This window comes from Strix uralensis, chromosome 4 (assembly GCF_047716275.1).
Source record: "Strix uralensis isolate ZFMK-TIS-50842 chromosome 4, bStrUra1, whole genome shotgun sequence".
Taxonomy (NCBI): domain Eukaryota; kingdom Metazoa; phylum Chordata; class Aves; order Strigiformes; family Strigidae; genus Strix; species Strix uralensis.
Genome location: NC_133975.1, coordinates 109,515,652 through 109,530,734, shown reverse-complemented (window position 1 = coordinate 109,530,734; position 15,083 = coordinate 109,515,652). Strand labels below are relative to the sequence as shown.

General features: G+C 46.9%; 1 protein-coding gene and 1 long non-coding RNA gene across 9 annotated transcripts in view; one reads left to right on the top strand and one right to left on the bottom strand.

The window, feature by feature from the left end:
• The window catches only part of NRXN3 (neurexin 3), a 1,036,119-nt gene that overhangs the window by 375,345 nt on the left and 645,691 nt on the right, over positions 1-15,083 (bottom strand). For 7 of the 8 annotated variants that reach the window (XM_074868522.1, XM_074868525.1, XM_074868523.1 and 4 more), the window contains exon 1: positions 681-1,745. The exons of the other annotated variant lie outside the window; for it this stretch is intronic. In XM_074868522.1, the coding sequence (XP_074724623.1) occupies positions 681-924 (244 nt within the window). In that variant the 5' untranslated portion in view covers positions 925-1,745. Of the gene's footprint in view, positions 1-680; positions 1,746-15,083 lie in introns of those variants that run through there. 8 annotated transcript variants of the gene reach the window in all.
• LOC141943370 (uncharacterized) overlaps positions 1,275-15,083 on the top strand; it is a 76,192-nt gene continuing 62,383 nt past the window's right edge. Inside the window, exon 1 of the long non-coding RNA XR_012628936.1 lies at positions 1,275-1,399. This is a non-coding gene — a long non-coding RNA (uncharacterized LOC141943370). The remainder of the gene's footprint in view (positions 1,400-15,083) is intronic.

The window sequence follows — 15,083 nt, the reverse complement described above, 5'->3', positions numbered from 1 at the left end:
GGTTTCCCGGGAAGCCGCTGTCAGGCACCAAGCAGGGAGCCGGGTTAAGAAGACCTCGCCGATGCCTTTGCACGTCCCGAGCCACCCGACCGATTTCACCAAGGCAGGCTGCGGGCCGGCAGGCAGGGCAGGGGCGAAGCCGCGGCGGGCGTCTCCCCCGAGCCCCCCCCCCGGCCGGCCCTCCCGCAGCGGGGCGCCCGGGCAGACTGGGGGGGCCGGCCAGGAAGGTGCGCTGCTGCAAGGACCGTGCCAGCCGCTCCGACTCCGCTAGGGCCGGGGACCAGGGAGTTAGCAACCCCTTCCCCTCCCTCTCGCAAGACCCCCGGCCCCAGCGGGATGGGAGCGGGTGCCGCTCCGCCTGCCCCGAGGTGCTCGGCGCTGCCGCCGGGCCCGGAGCGGCTCCAGCCCGCCCCGGCCCCGCCAGCCCCCACGCCCCGTCCTGCGGGACCACGCCGGCCGGGGAAGTTGGCTCTGGAAGCGGCCCGTCCTCAGCCCTGGGCTCTGCTCGGGGAGGGGGCAGGGGAGAAGAGGAGACTTAATGGGGAGGGGAGCTAAGGGCAGAAATATGAGGGGCTGGGAGGACCCCCCTCCCCCGCAGTCACAGCCACTGTCCCTCTTCCCCCTCCGCTGCTCCAGCTGCTCTGCAAAAAGGTTAGAAAGAAACAAGAGTGGGAACCCACCGTGTCCTCCTCGGAGGGAGACAGGGGAGCGGTAGATAGAGATAGGCACAGAGTGGTGCTTGCTGCCGTGGAAGTGATGCTCATACTGAGCCTGAGATACAGACGAGGAAGAGGAGGCAGAAGAAGCCACGTTAGAGGAACTCCACACAGAGCTGACGATACATCCCCAAAAGAGGGAGCACATCCACAGGGTCCAGGCGGGGCGGCGTCCCGGGCAAATGCTGGGGTCTATTCTCAGGTGCATGGTCAAGGCACAGGACACCTACAGACGGGCAGTCTGAATTCCAGCCAGGGAGAGAGGATAAGGTTCATGATGCCAGGGGACCCATGCTAGCAGAAAGGAGAGTCGCTTCCGAGGCTCTGGGGTGTGCGTGTGTGTTCGAGAGGCAAAGAGACAGGATGTGTCTGTGCGAGAGAGCGAGTGCTAGGAGGGAAGGGGAGGGAAGGGGGAAGGTGAGTAACCACACACAGAAGAACAAGACGCGCCGTTTCCCAGGGCTGGATCTACTGTGCCAGGAGCCCCGCGGCCGCACCGAGCCTCCAGGAGAGCGCAGGAAAGCCGCACATGTCAGCGCGAGGGTCCTGGAGCTTGCACTTGTCAGGTTCCTCCAGGATCACGGGGTCCTTGAAGGACTTTTCCCTGCCTGCGATCCCTGTCTCTCACCTTGCTGAGAGGGACTACTGAAAACGAAAAAGAAGAAATAAGCCAAAGACCCCAGGTAAATTTTTGATTTTTTTTTTTTTTGTTTTATCCCAAATCCAGGGGGGTTCTGTTGCTTCTCCACTAGCAAGTGTTGCAATGCAGAACTGCTAGGCACACGCACACGCGCACACACACACACACAGAGCGGGATTGTTATCCTCCTTCCACCGGATCCAGGCGACCGAGGACTAAAGCCGATTAACCCTGCGCAGCCGGGGAGGGCAACGACTGGTCTTCCCAGGCAGGCAGGCGGGCAGGCGGGCGGGCAGGCGGGCAAGCGCGGAGGAGAGGCCGGAGGGCCGGGCGGCGCGGGTCCGGCGGGGCGGGGCGCGGAGCGGCGCGGAGCGGAGCCGGGGGCGGGATGCTGGCGGCCGGCGCGCCAAGTGCGGGCAACTCGGCGGCGCAGGTGAAGCGCAGCCGGGGCGGCCGGGGAAGCGGCTCCACGAATGGGCGAGCCGTATGCAAATGACCCGGCCCCGGCGAGCCAATGAGGGCGGCGGCAGCTCTCCGCAGAGGGACTGGCTGGCGCCGGGGGGGCGGGGCCGGAGGGCGGCACCGCCCCCGCCATTCATGCGCCGGTGCCTTACACACGCGCCCGCCGCCCCGGCTCCGCCGAGCAGGGTCCCGGCCCCGGCCCCGGCCCCGGCCCCGGCCCCGGCCCCCGGGGCGAGGAGGGGGCGGGCTGCGGGTGCCGGCGCCGCTGGCAGCAGCGGGAAACACCCCGCACCCCCAGAACCGGTCGCAAATGAGTTCCCAGCGCTGCCCCAGCGGAGGGGCGCGCCCCGTCCCCGGGGAGCCCGTGCCCGGTGTCCGCCCCCGGGGAAGCGCGACGGGACGTGCCCGCTTCCCGCCGGCACCTCCTCCCACGCCGCGGTCCCGCTCTGCCGGGCAGGGGCGGCCCGCCCCCGGCGCGGAGCCGGAGGAGCCGCGGGGGCAGGCGCCCGGCGGGACGGGGGCGCAGCCGGTACGCGGCCCCTCTGCCGTGCCCCGGGGCGTGCCGAACTAACGCCCGCCCGTCCCAGTGCGCGTCCTGCGGCCGCCGCCGCCCAGGGGCAAAGGGAGAACCAGGAACGACTGCGCTCAAGGCTCCGCACCACTTTTATAGATTGCTCCTGCCCCAATAGCTGAGCCCAGACAGGTATATTTGCACCTGATCCTCGGAGAGTGAGGGCTGCAGCCAGCGTTTGCGGCCCATAAATTAATAAATAAACGCGGTAGCATTATATAGTAATTTGTTGCCTATCAATTTGCATGGCAAAAATCCCCAGCCACACCGGGGAAGCCAGGCACCAAGTGACTCACACAAGATCACCCAGGGAGTCAATAAGGAGCTTTTGGAAAAGGAGCCAGCCAGCTTCAGGACTCGCTTTGCACTGCACTGCCTCCTTCTCCTTCATTTATTCGTTCAAACCAGAATAAATTGTTTATGTCACTAAGTTTTCTTGCTTTCCCCTCCAGACCCATGTTTGTAGGTGTGCACACATGCGCCTCAGAAACCTGCTTGACTCATAAGTATTTCCCTAACAGAGAGATGCAATGTTTTTGGTCATTGATCTCGATTTGGTACACACATCAGTAACTTGTAATGATCAGCCCGCATTGCACACCTAGTACTTCTACCTCAGCCTGATATGCTTGTAATTTATTTTCTAGTAACTTAAGTGATCTAAATCGGGGGCTAGAGCAGTCAGAAATACTTAGGTGTTTTGCTGGCTTTAATCAATGATTGTGGATGGTAAAGCTGGAAAGCAAGAATATTACTTTCAAATTTATCCAACATCTGCCACCTAAGAATCTCAGAGTGCTTTAAAATCTTTTATTAATGGAGCCATTCAACGGCTTTAGGTATTACTTTGCCATTCTGCAGATAAGGAAACAGAAGCTCAGGGGCGTTGAGCCAGTGAGTGACGGATAGACGTGGGAATTGAACAGAACAGACACCGAGATTCTCCATCCTAACCAGTACATGCTGTTAGTATAAACGTTTCACTGATTTGCTGGCCATTTCTTAGCCTGAAAGCGTGAATATCAGCCTTCCTCACAATGGGGCACACAGCTGGAGACAGGGGTGAGTAACCTGTGCTGCAGGTGCCTGCCGGCTGGCAGATTTGCAGTACCACGCACAGGGCACAGAGCCGTTTTATCTGTGCAAGACAACAGTTCCCTGGCCCTAAGTTTTGTTGAGGAAACTGGACTTGATACCATATATGTGGTGGGATACCTAGAAGGATTCTGTCTTGAGAGGAAGCTGCCCCTTGCTCTTAATTGTGCTTGGGAGAAGGGCGGGAATATAACCTGGCATAATCGCTCTCGAAAGGCTGCTGGCCCATGAGTATGCTGCTGGCATCTACCCTGAATCCCTCGCCACAGAAGTCCTGACTTTCACCCAGTCCACAGGCAAAGTAGTCTGAAATATTTATTGTGTAGTTAAACGGTAGGGGGCTTGATTTAGGGGAAAGGGGGAAAGATGTGTATTAAATACACATCACTGAATAACTTATTTGTAAAATACAGGAAATCTGTTCTGAATACATTTCAGACCCAGCTAGTTATCAGCAATACAACAAAGATCTGCCTCTCATCATTTTACTTTCTTTTTCTCTAGCTACAGCATTACAAAAAGGTCAGAACATAACACACATTACAGGATCAATCACTTAAAAAGAGACTCAAGATCTAAACATTGAGGACTCAATTCTGCTTCTCCAGAAGGCAGGGGTGGAAAAGTCATTCATTTGTATGGAAAAGGGAAACACAATTTAATTTTAGGAAGCACAGTTGTAGAGGGAAAAGCAGGGGAACTGCATGGATACGCTCCTTGCCACTTTCCTGTAACTATACGCCCTGTTGCTGAAATTAAAAACAGAAGAGGGATTTCTTTGTTGACTGAACTATGGTAGCATCCTTGCGCTCTTAATTCCCCTTTAACGTCCAACAGACCACATCCTCGTCTCTTCTCTGTACTGGAGCCCCTGTTCAAGCTGGCCACCTCTTGGGCTGCTGCAGGAGGCAGAATCCCCAACGGACAACAGATTACCAAGCTCCAAAACGAATCACTGATCCTTTCCTCATTCGATCTGCCACCAACCCTTCCCCACATACGGAGGTACCAGCTTAGGTGCAAGGGACATACAAAGGAGATGAGCATCACTTCAAACTGCCCTGGCCAGAGACAGAAAATGCCTGGTAGTCCCTGAACAGGAGAAACAAAGAGCTGTGTGTTGTCCCTGTACTGAAGAGTTGTCCAGAGTTCTGCCTACCAACCTTCCTTCGCTGCAAACCATTGAGTAAACTGCCTTAGGCAAAAAAGAGAAAGGCCAAGAAAGCCAAACTGTTGGAGTACAACATAAAAATGAAAATAAATTTTAAAAAAAGGAAAAACTGGGAAGCTGGCTATAAATACATCATAGGGTTCTGGTGACACTGTAAAGTACTGGAACTTCACTCTGCCTTGCTTTATTAGGTGTCGGTGGATGTATTTACTGCCCTGTAATTCATAGGTGACTCATTTATTTAGCAGCACTATTGCAGGAAAAGGGCAGATTTCAATTGCAGTTTCCCCTCCTGGGTGGCAGGGGGAAGTTTATAGTCAGAAGTGAAGTTTCAACAACATTATTCCCACCAGATTTACTTCAGAATAGGCACTGATATTTTCCTATTAGTTTAGTTCATCTGGATAAACATACAGTCTTTCTGAATGGCCTTGTGTCTTCAGAACTGAGATGGGTGCCTTAAAGGATAATGGTTCCCATCATAAGTTGCTCCCTACAGATATGAGAAAAACAGCCTTATTTCTTACATAGCTGTTTCTTTCACTAAAAGAGCAGAGGGCCACCATATTCTGCAGAAATGAGAAATAATAAAGCAATTGTTTCTGAGTTTTAGAATCCCAGAAAGAGAGGTTGGCTTCAAGCCCAGGAAAAGTTTGTACTCTACCTTATTTGTGTCAGCAAGTACAACTCTCCCTATATTTCCTATTAAATCTTAGCTGTTAACTACTTTGCTGCACTCAGAACTGAAAAAGTCAGCTCTGCTCTAAAATCACAGGTCTCTAAAACTGGGTCCAAAGGGGATTCTCCATTAGCTTTTAGCAAAACAGGGTGACTGCCAGAGAGATGACAGCACTGGCTCCACCCAGTAGAGGCTAACAAGGTACAGCATTAGCCAGTGCATTGCTATATAATAAGGTTAAGAGAATAAGGTCAGCTAGAACAGACTGTCACCGAAAAGTTTTTCCCAGATGGGACTGTTTCTCTCAAGGTTCAAAACAGTCCTTTTTCTTTTTTTTTTTTTTAAATGTACTTTTCCAAGAACAAGAAGGAGGGCGAGAACAGGTTCCACTTATGATCTTAAAATAGAGTCTTAAATAAAATAAAATAAACCAGAGGGAATTGCATGCTGTAGAGAGCTTAGGACTGGCATATAGACACCTTTGTCTTTAGCAAGCTACTTCAAATACTGCTGAGGACAGCAGTGACCAAAAAACTGGTAAGTTCCTCAAGTACTGCTGGCAGAACTAACTGCTCTGAGACTAGTCCCTGGTGCCCCACTGTCCTTGTCATCACTGCCTCTCTGCAGGCAGCCTTGATAGGCAGGTAAGACCCAGCAGCACCAAAGAATTATCAGCATCTGCTCATCCAGAGGGAAAAGGAAGGGTTGCTCCAGGACAGGGCTGAAGACCATGCACACAGTTGCTGCTATGCATATAACCTCTACATATAACCAATCACTGTTCTGTTTTATTCTGTACCTTTGAAAGAAGTTCTGGTTTATTCTGTACCTTTGAAAAAAAGAGCAATCTACTCTCAGGGCTTCCGTGCTTTCCTTTAGCATCCAGTAAGTCCTGTTACCTACAAAAGTTGAGGCATATGCCTTACATGTTACCAGTGACATAGGGCAGGTGTAATTCTCTATTCAAGTCAGCTCCAAGGGACCACGTTTGCCACAAGCAACTCATACAGAAGCTTTGGAGCCTAGTTTTGTTCTCATTTATGTCAGGATGAGTAAATTCAACAGAGCCAGTGGATTGACATCAGTGAAGGGAGATCTGACCCTTGATGTTCATTTGTGAGAAGAGAAATGCAAGCTGATTACAACCAGTTAGCCTGGGCTAGCAGTAAGTTAGCCAAAAGCAACAGGGACCACTGAGAGCTTTGACAGAAGAGGAGGGACACAAATTCAGTTCTGTCAAGCATCCAATTTAAGGGCCAGAAACTTTGCAAAGTTCAGACTTTTATTTTCTGAAATTTCACACCTACAGTCCAGTTAGTGGAAACAAGCAAGAACAAGTGCAGGGGGACACACACGGACACACACACACACACAAATACAGCAGTATATCACGTTTTCATAAGCATTAATCAATTATACTTGGGAAAGAGGCAATGTCAGAATTTGCTAATGCAAACTGACAGTAACATGTTAGAATTGGCCCTGATTACTATATAATGTATAAAGAACAATCCAGTGTACTCAGCACTATGTAAACTAACAGAAGCAGAGAGTCTCTTCCCCAGAAAGTTTACAGACATGCTGTAAAGGCATGAGCCAACATATGTTGGACCAGCTTTATGAGCAAACAGTACCTTTTTTGGCTTGAGTCTGCCAGTCTGTGAACGGAAAAGAATGAAAAGGCTTAGATACTGACAATAGTGGCTTCACACAGGAGCAACTAGTGCAACAGCTTTCAGCCCGGAGCTTGTAAGTCTCCTTTCCATCTTCGCTGAATGCGCCGCAGAGATAGCCCTGGCTACCTGCACGGGACACCAGCAAGCATCCTCTCTCCTAAAGCTGCCAGAAATTAGGACAAGATCCTTCTCACACTTTGGGCCCTCTACGAGATCAGTAATTATGAAAGTGCTTTGTGTTAAGTGAAGGATGCCTAGGTTTGGTTTACTTTGACCATCATGAGGAGCTCCTGTTATTCAAATACCCACCATCTCCCCTTTTGTCTCACAAACACTTTAATCCCAGCCCCTGGGGTACTTTATCAAAGTGGGCTAAGCGGCTCTAGTCTGCCTGTCAGCAGTCTGCTGACAGGCAGACTCTCATCTCACAAGAGAAAACTGATCCTGTGTGGCTGCAAAGCTCTTTCCTCCAGGAAGACTGGAACTGCATCTATCCTTTACTCTCAGTAGAAGCCAGGCTCAATGGCAGCTGCTCAAATCTTGTCAGGCAGAGAAACGGGACCTGCTTCTACTTCTTGTATCATTTTAGGCAATGTGACTTTTTTCAAAGATTTGTTCAGACTCAGAAAGATTGCAGAAACAAGAAGACTGGCCAAGTTTGAAGGAATCAGGATTGCCCACTGCTCGACCTTAGATAGTTATTGAATCACCAAGAGGTAAAGGGTGTTTAATTTTCTGACATTTCTGTCACAGCATTCACACTTCAGTACCTCTACTACCTATGTTTCACTAAGGATACCAGAATAAAATGGTAGTGACCTGTAGTACATCCTGAGAACTGATTTCCATCATTCATAACAGCCCCCTCTTACAGGTAGACAACATTCTAACCAACTCAGCAATTAGCCTGATTTTATGTTGAGCCAAATTCATCTCTAGCATAACTCGTAGCAACTGATACTATGGATGCAAGCAGATACTATGTTTATGGAAACAAATATGTATGCGTACCTTGCTGTCCCTATGGCTGGAATCAGTGCCGGCAAGTCTAAGGTGAAGGCAAACAGCCTGTTCCCAGGCTACGTGTGACCCTTGCCTGGGACAACACACTGCTGCAATCCCTTGCCTTTAGTGACTCTCACAGCAGCAAGAGGTTAGACACACCAGCAGATCACAGAGGAAGACGTGTGACCTTCTGTCATCTTGGCTGTATCTATTCTGTAGATGTAGATTTAGATCTCTGAGGTCTGCTAGTCCAGCACCTTACACACTAGCACTGCAGAGCTAACACTTATGTCATGAATTCTTAGTGTGGAAGAAAAGAGCTGGGAAATTATTTTTGATGAGCTCTGAGTTCTAAAACTTAAATAGTACCCGAAAGGCTGAAGTAGAAAGAGTCAGGGAATAGAAGGAGTTAAAGTATCTGCTGCAATAAATAAGGGACTATTTTAATTTTTACCCGTGAGAGCAGAAAGGAGTCTTTTATTTTGCTTTTGCACTCTGTCTGACACAGAAAGGAAAAGCTGGAAAAACTGTTGCTTCTGCTCCTTTAAACTGGCTTCTGTGCTAATGAAAAGTGAGCTCTCTAATAGACACTGTGCACAGGCTCCCCTCTGCTTCTCTTCTCTCCTCCACCTATCATCTTGCCTGGCTGTTGCCTGTAATCACCTGTTCATCTCGCGGCAATAACTGCCAGGTGACTAGTGTTTGCTGTAGTCTCCCGACCATGGAAAAAAGAATTAAAAGAAAAGCAAAGAGAGACGTAGGGGGAAAAAAATCTTTCAATGACACAAGTGTCTCACCGCCAGCCAGCCAAAGAGTGAAATGTCTCCTGCGGCCAAGCCTGCTCGTGTGGGAGCTGCTGGTAGGTGTAATTTCCTAAGATGTACACCTTGTCAGTGTGCAGAAGATGAGGAGAGAAAGAAGGTCAGAGCAGCCAAAGCTAAAAAATTGGAAGGACAAAAGAAGACACTGTGGGGAACAATTCTTCTGCTTTTAACCCTGAAAGATCCCATGCTACACTGTCTGTGGCAAACCAACTTACTAGCTAAGGCATAAAGAACAACAAGACCATTAAGATAGCCTTCTCCTCACCCAAGGAAAACAGACATTTTTACATGCGTTGCCTGTGCTACACAACCTGCACAGGGTGGTGCACAGTATATAGTCCATTTGCTCTCAATCACAGTAGAAATGAATTTTTTCCCCTTCAAGTAACTGGGCTCATAATAGACAAGACAGCCAGGAATGTCAACAGGCTGTCTAGTCCATCCCTCTGCACCAAGACAGGATAAACTTTACCTACTACATTCTCGGTGATGTTGTCTAACTTGCAATGATGAAGAATCAATGCCTCTGGAAGCAATATATACCGGTGCTCAATTTTACCAGCAGAATTAATTTTTTTCCTCTTTTCACAAATCTACTGTAGTCAAAGTAGTGGCTTGTGACACCTATAAATTCCAAATGCACTAATCAGGATATGATTAATATTAGCTTTCCTTGTGCCCAGATATAAATGTACTAAAATATTGTAACTAACACAATCTATAGTATATTGCAACACTGTGATGGTACATATAACCGTTTCACTAAGTATGTGAGCAACATGACCACCAAAGAGGCAAACAAGATGTGGTTAGTTGCTCATAGGAGGCATCCAAGTAACAGAAAGTTGCAATAAAGGACAAGGTAAGCATATGCGATGCAAACAGGCAGGGCATTCTGCTGAATACACGAGAAGCATGCCTGGGAAAAAAGAACAAGAGAAGCAACACTGTTAGTAGTTGAAGATCCCACTTTTGGGAGAGTGAAAGTAGCATTAAAACATCAGGTATGAAAAGGGAAATAGGGTATGGAAGACGACAAGCCAGCATCACATCCAACTTCTCTCATCCTTCTCAACTCTTCTCCTTCTGCAGCTAAGACCATCAAGGACAGTAGCTGTCGGTGCTAACTAGAGAGAATCAGCTCTGTGGTACAGTATAGTCACAGTTAATTTAGGGCATAAATGTTAAAGACTAACAGTTTTGTAAATAAAGTAACGATTAATGATAATGATTGAGAATTAACCATTTGCATAAAGTGTGTTGCTAATTAATGAATTCAGTAAAGTTTCATTTTAAAGTTTAAAACTGGCCTGATTTATCAGTCTTCTAAACAATCCCTTTCTAGCAATCTGTAATTCCCTAACAAACATATATATACACACACACACTTTCAGTTGCAATATTGCGGTCTGTTATTTCTTGCCCTATCATAAAATTATTTCATTCCTCTCTACATATATCATTTACATATTTGAAGACTTCTGCTATGTCCCTCCTCCCTAGACGAGGACATTTGCTTTATTGATCCTTAGAGATCCATGGGTTTTACACTGTGCTTATTATTGCTGGTTTCCTAGAGACTTTTTCCAAATATCTTCATTTTTCTTGAAGTGCAATGCCCCAGACTGGATGCAGACCATGTACAGAACAATTATTTCATGTATCTTGTTGATGATACTCCTGTTTACTTGTAAGATGCTTGTCCCTCTTGCATAGAAGGAAAACTCACATTAGCACCCTGCTAGCTTCTTGCAGTTTTATATTCTATAACATGGAAAATATGGCTAAGTCCTGCTCCACAGCTTCCTAGGCCCTTTTCACTGAGATTTTTTAAAGGTTTTGCAACTTTTAGAAAATGCAGCTTAGGTCACTGTAGCATTACACTGGGATGGGTAGTAGTACAGCATCAACTACCTGTTTGCTGCTGATACATTTAATACTACTGAGGACAGGCCCTTGCTTCAAGGCATGCAACACACCCACACAAAGAAATCAAACAGATGGAAGCAAAATACACTCCAGGTCCATTTGTGGCAACTGATCAGAGGACTTACTGGGACACTTGGTCTCCAGCAGAGAAGCTCAACAAAAGCAAAATAATGAGAATAAATGTAAGGAACAAACTGCTTTAAAAACACATCTCTCCTTGTCAAGCACCTCACTCTCCTATCATTCCCCAGGGTCTCAAACTCCACTCCACTCGCACAAGCTTCTCCAGCGCTGCAGGTCTCAGGAGACACCAGCAGTTTCCTTGTCTTGTCAAATCCTCCATCCTGCCTGTGATTCAAAGAGTGTTTGTGCTGGTCATGTGGATGCAAAAAGCCTGTTTCCTCAAACTCAATACTTCCCTTTACCCAGCACCCTCATCTCTGAGCAAAATGGGAGGGAATTTTTGTAGGGGGAGTCACCCAGCAGCAATAAAACCCCACTGAAGCTGCAAACACTAACACCAGAGAAGTGCAGACATCAGGAGTACATGCACTTTAAGCACCAGGCAGCCATGAAAATCGGGAAGTGGAAACAAAGAAGGGGAAAGAGCAACACACTCCCTCACTGATAGGCTGTATACAACAGATAAGGGACAAACTGCTCCCAATACAGATATGCTATTTATTGGACAGGACAGACAAAAAATTACAGCTACTCATTGTTAAGTGCCAAGGGAAAAACTAATGACAGGGATGCAGGGATTATGTTTCAAGTAGTCAGATTCATACAAACACATATGCATGCACACACGCACACACACGTATTTCAGCTTCTCTCTCTCAACTCTGAAGCCTCTTTATCTCTTCCTCAGACTATCAGCCAGGGACAACTACAGAAGAAACCAGAAAAGAGGAAAACAGGGAAATGCCAGTGTAACCCATAGAGGGCTCACTCGAAGAATCGCACTTTTTTTTTTTCTTCCTTCTGAACTTCTGGTTGGTCATACAAAAGCCATCTGCACCCTGGACCAATTCATCCCTTAAGTCACTCCTTAAGTTATAATTAAGTCTGCATAGTTTTAACTAGATGCCACATTTCACCCCCCTCCCCTTTTTATCAGTCACCAGAAGTGAGCACTCAGGATGGCAACATGCAGTCTGTCATTGACTCCTCCAGGGTACTGGCAGAAGTATGGTGGGTACTGTGAGGATGAAAGAAATCTGAGTGGTCTTCAGGATGACTAACTCTGAATCATTTTGCTGCTGTCTTCATCTCTGCATTCTGATCTCCTCCTGCACAGAAACCAGAAGGTAGCTATTCTGTGACAGCCCAAGCCATCAAAAATCCCCTAAAGAGACAGAAAGCAGTATGTGATCAACAGAATAAACAGATATACAGGTGCTCTGTATAACACCTTTTCTTGCACTGAGATGCATCTTACCCACTACCAGCCCCTACACTAGATGTAATCCTCAGAAATCTGAGGCAGATAAAAAGAGGGCATCTGATATTCCTGGCTACCTGAAAACACGTTGTTCTACAAGCAGCAGAACTACAGAAATAAATGAGTAGGAAACGAGGCTTCATGTTTCCCCTTTGTCACCCCCCCATATTCACCATAATAATGTCACCACATCACCCTGTTTCCCCCGCATTCTCTCACATTCCCTCCTCTGATGTGCTCAGATTTTTGTCATACTTCCTTACCCTCCTGTAACACCTTTCATTTCCTTTCCTCCTCATGTCTTGCTTTGGCCGAGGAAGAGGCAGCCTGTGCTGTGCCAGGTTCAGAGCTGCAAGCCCACCAGCTGGTGGACCAGCCCTTACGCCTCAGCAGGGACTAGGAGCAAGTTCTGTAGGAATTCAGTAATTCTGGGGCTTCAACGCTCCTGTCAAATGTGGTGGTTGCTGGCCAGGGGAGTGATTGCAGAAGCGTCATTTCCTTAGAAAACCAGACTAAAATAACACTGTATTTCCACACTAGTACAGTATGGCCTCAAGTGGTGTGACAGTTGAAGTTGGAGGATGTCAGCTTCTCACTATGGGCTGTACTGCAAGAAACCTTTTGTAAAAGGAGTACCAGAGCCAAAGACTATGGTATGAGAGATGGGTAATTCAGCATCTTAGATCTGTAATATATATATATGGTAACAAAACATGTTTTAGTTAAAGGATGACAGAAATAGCAGCTCCAGAGGGAAACCTTCAAAGGTAATTCTGTGCCACTTAGATCAAGCATTACTCTCCACTGGAAATGGGAGATTTCATCTAGCGCTGGCAGTAAGACCTAGACTGATTAGAACACAAAGGCGGGGAGACTGCCTCTCTTCCCCACCCACAAACATGCCTTCAGTGTCAGAGCCAACCACTGAACAGAAATTGCTCGGGAAAGAGAAATAAAGTATCTAACGCAGTTCTAGGTAGAAGGAAAATATTATGCAAAAGTGAACTTCAAAACTAGTATGACAGCATGTTTCCAACTTCTGTTGGGGAACAGGTAGAATCTGAGGGGAGTCCACAAACCGTCTGGCTATTTGTGGGTTCTATAAAACTCTTTGATCCATCCCCAGAAATACTGCTGAGCTTTAAAGAACTTATTAAAACAAATTTTCATCTAAAGAAATATGTCCCTGAAAAGCTTTTGCTTTCAACAGAGGACGGTCTAATAGTTTTGTTTTGCTTTTTCCCAGCAAGCTGTATTGCAACAAATCATTCTCATTATCGAGTTGCTAGTTACAGGCTGAAAATAATACATATCCAGATGTTTATACAGAGGTTATCATAGCTTAGGTTACATAAGTCATGGTACAAAAGCTTATAGGGTTAAAAATCAGACTAGACAAAGCACTGAGACTACCCCAGGCAACAATCCCACACCATCCAAGCAGGACAGCTGGCATTTAGCAGGTATTTTTACCTCCATCCATCTTCATTTTTTTCCCTCTCTATCTGCCATTTTTGTAATTGCCCATCCCATCCTGCACAGGAACACACACAGGCTCACCCACTCACTCCCATTTCTTCTCTTGCCAAGAAGAGCATCCTGCGTGGGATTCAGTCATTTGTTGTCCACAGAACTTCTGGTGTGTGTCTCTAAATAGCTGACATCTGGAGGAGCTAGATTCTACTTATACCCTCCTTAGCACGATCAGATGCTGCTAAAGAATGTGAACAAAATGCCTCATTTTTAAAATATCTTCTCTTTACCCCCTCTGCTTCTTTCTACCGGGGGGGGGGGGGGGGGGGGAGGGATTCACAGTTCAATACATACAGTGATCAGCTTTCAAAGCTCTTGTTCTCGGGGACACAAAGAGACCAATATAAAAGTGTACACTGATAAAAATGTATTACTTCTGCTGTCCAGCACTCACTTCTATAACATACAGGTTTTCAGGGAGAGTGTATCACTCTAGAACCCTGCTGCAGAGATAGAAACACAACCCAGGTTCCCATGGTGGCATTCAAGTTCAATTACTAGACCCCCTCCTTCCTCTTCATTATTCAGACACCTTAATTTTTATAGCAATTAAAACAGGGGCTCACCAACTACAGCATTTTCTAACTGTACAAACACGTTTCACTTAATGATTATTTCTGCCTCACAAACAGAAAGGGGAAGATGATACATTTATTTCCAGCATGCATCAATATTGAATGCTTGATTTTTTAAAAAAAAAAAAAAACCAAAAACAAAATCACCCAGAGCAGGGGGGTTGTTGGCATTTTTAATGTTCTCTCTCTCACACATTACTATCTATTCATGTGCATGTGTAATCTTCACTTCAATGGAGTACACCATCATTAAAAAAAATACAGCTAGAACATACATGCCTCAAGCCACCCAGGCAAAAGAAATACAAACAGCCAGCAAAGTGATGGGTAGCACAGATGCACCTAAATTGATTAAATTGCTGTTGCTAGAACACACACACTGCGATCTCTTTCCCTTTTGGTGTATTCAAGGTACCCTGTCATTCTTCTCCAATCCTTTCCAAAGTGCTCTTGTTAGCAGGTTGAGAGAATTAAGTTAAGTTGACTCACCAGTATTAATAGGTGTCTCTAATTCAATAGCAGCATGTTCAGAGAATGCCACCTGCCTTCTCTTTAAGCAAAAGATACTGAAACACGGCCAACACTTTGCCCAGCTGTTTCAAAAGCTAAAATTAGACACACCTGTTTTAACAGTTGTTTCAGCAGCTGGACACTGGGATGTGAATCAATAAGATTTACTCACAGCTTTCTTCCCTCAGAGCCAATAGTGCAACTTTAGTGCCACATCTTGTGTTTAGAAAAATTTGTGTTTCAGGGGCGAGTG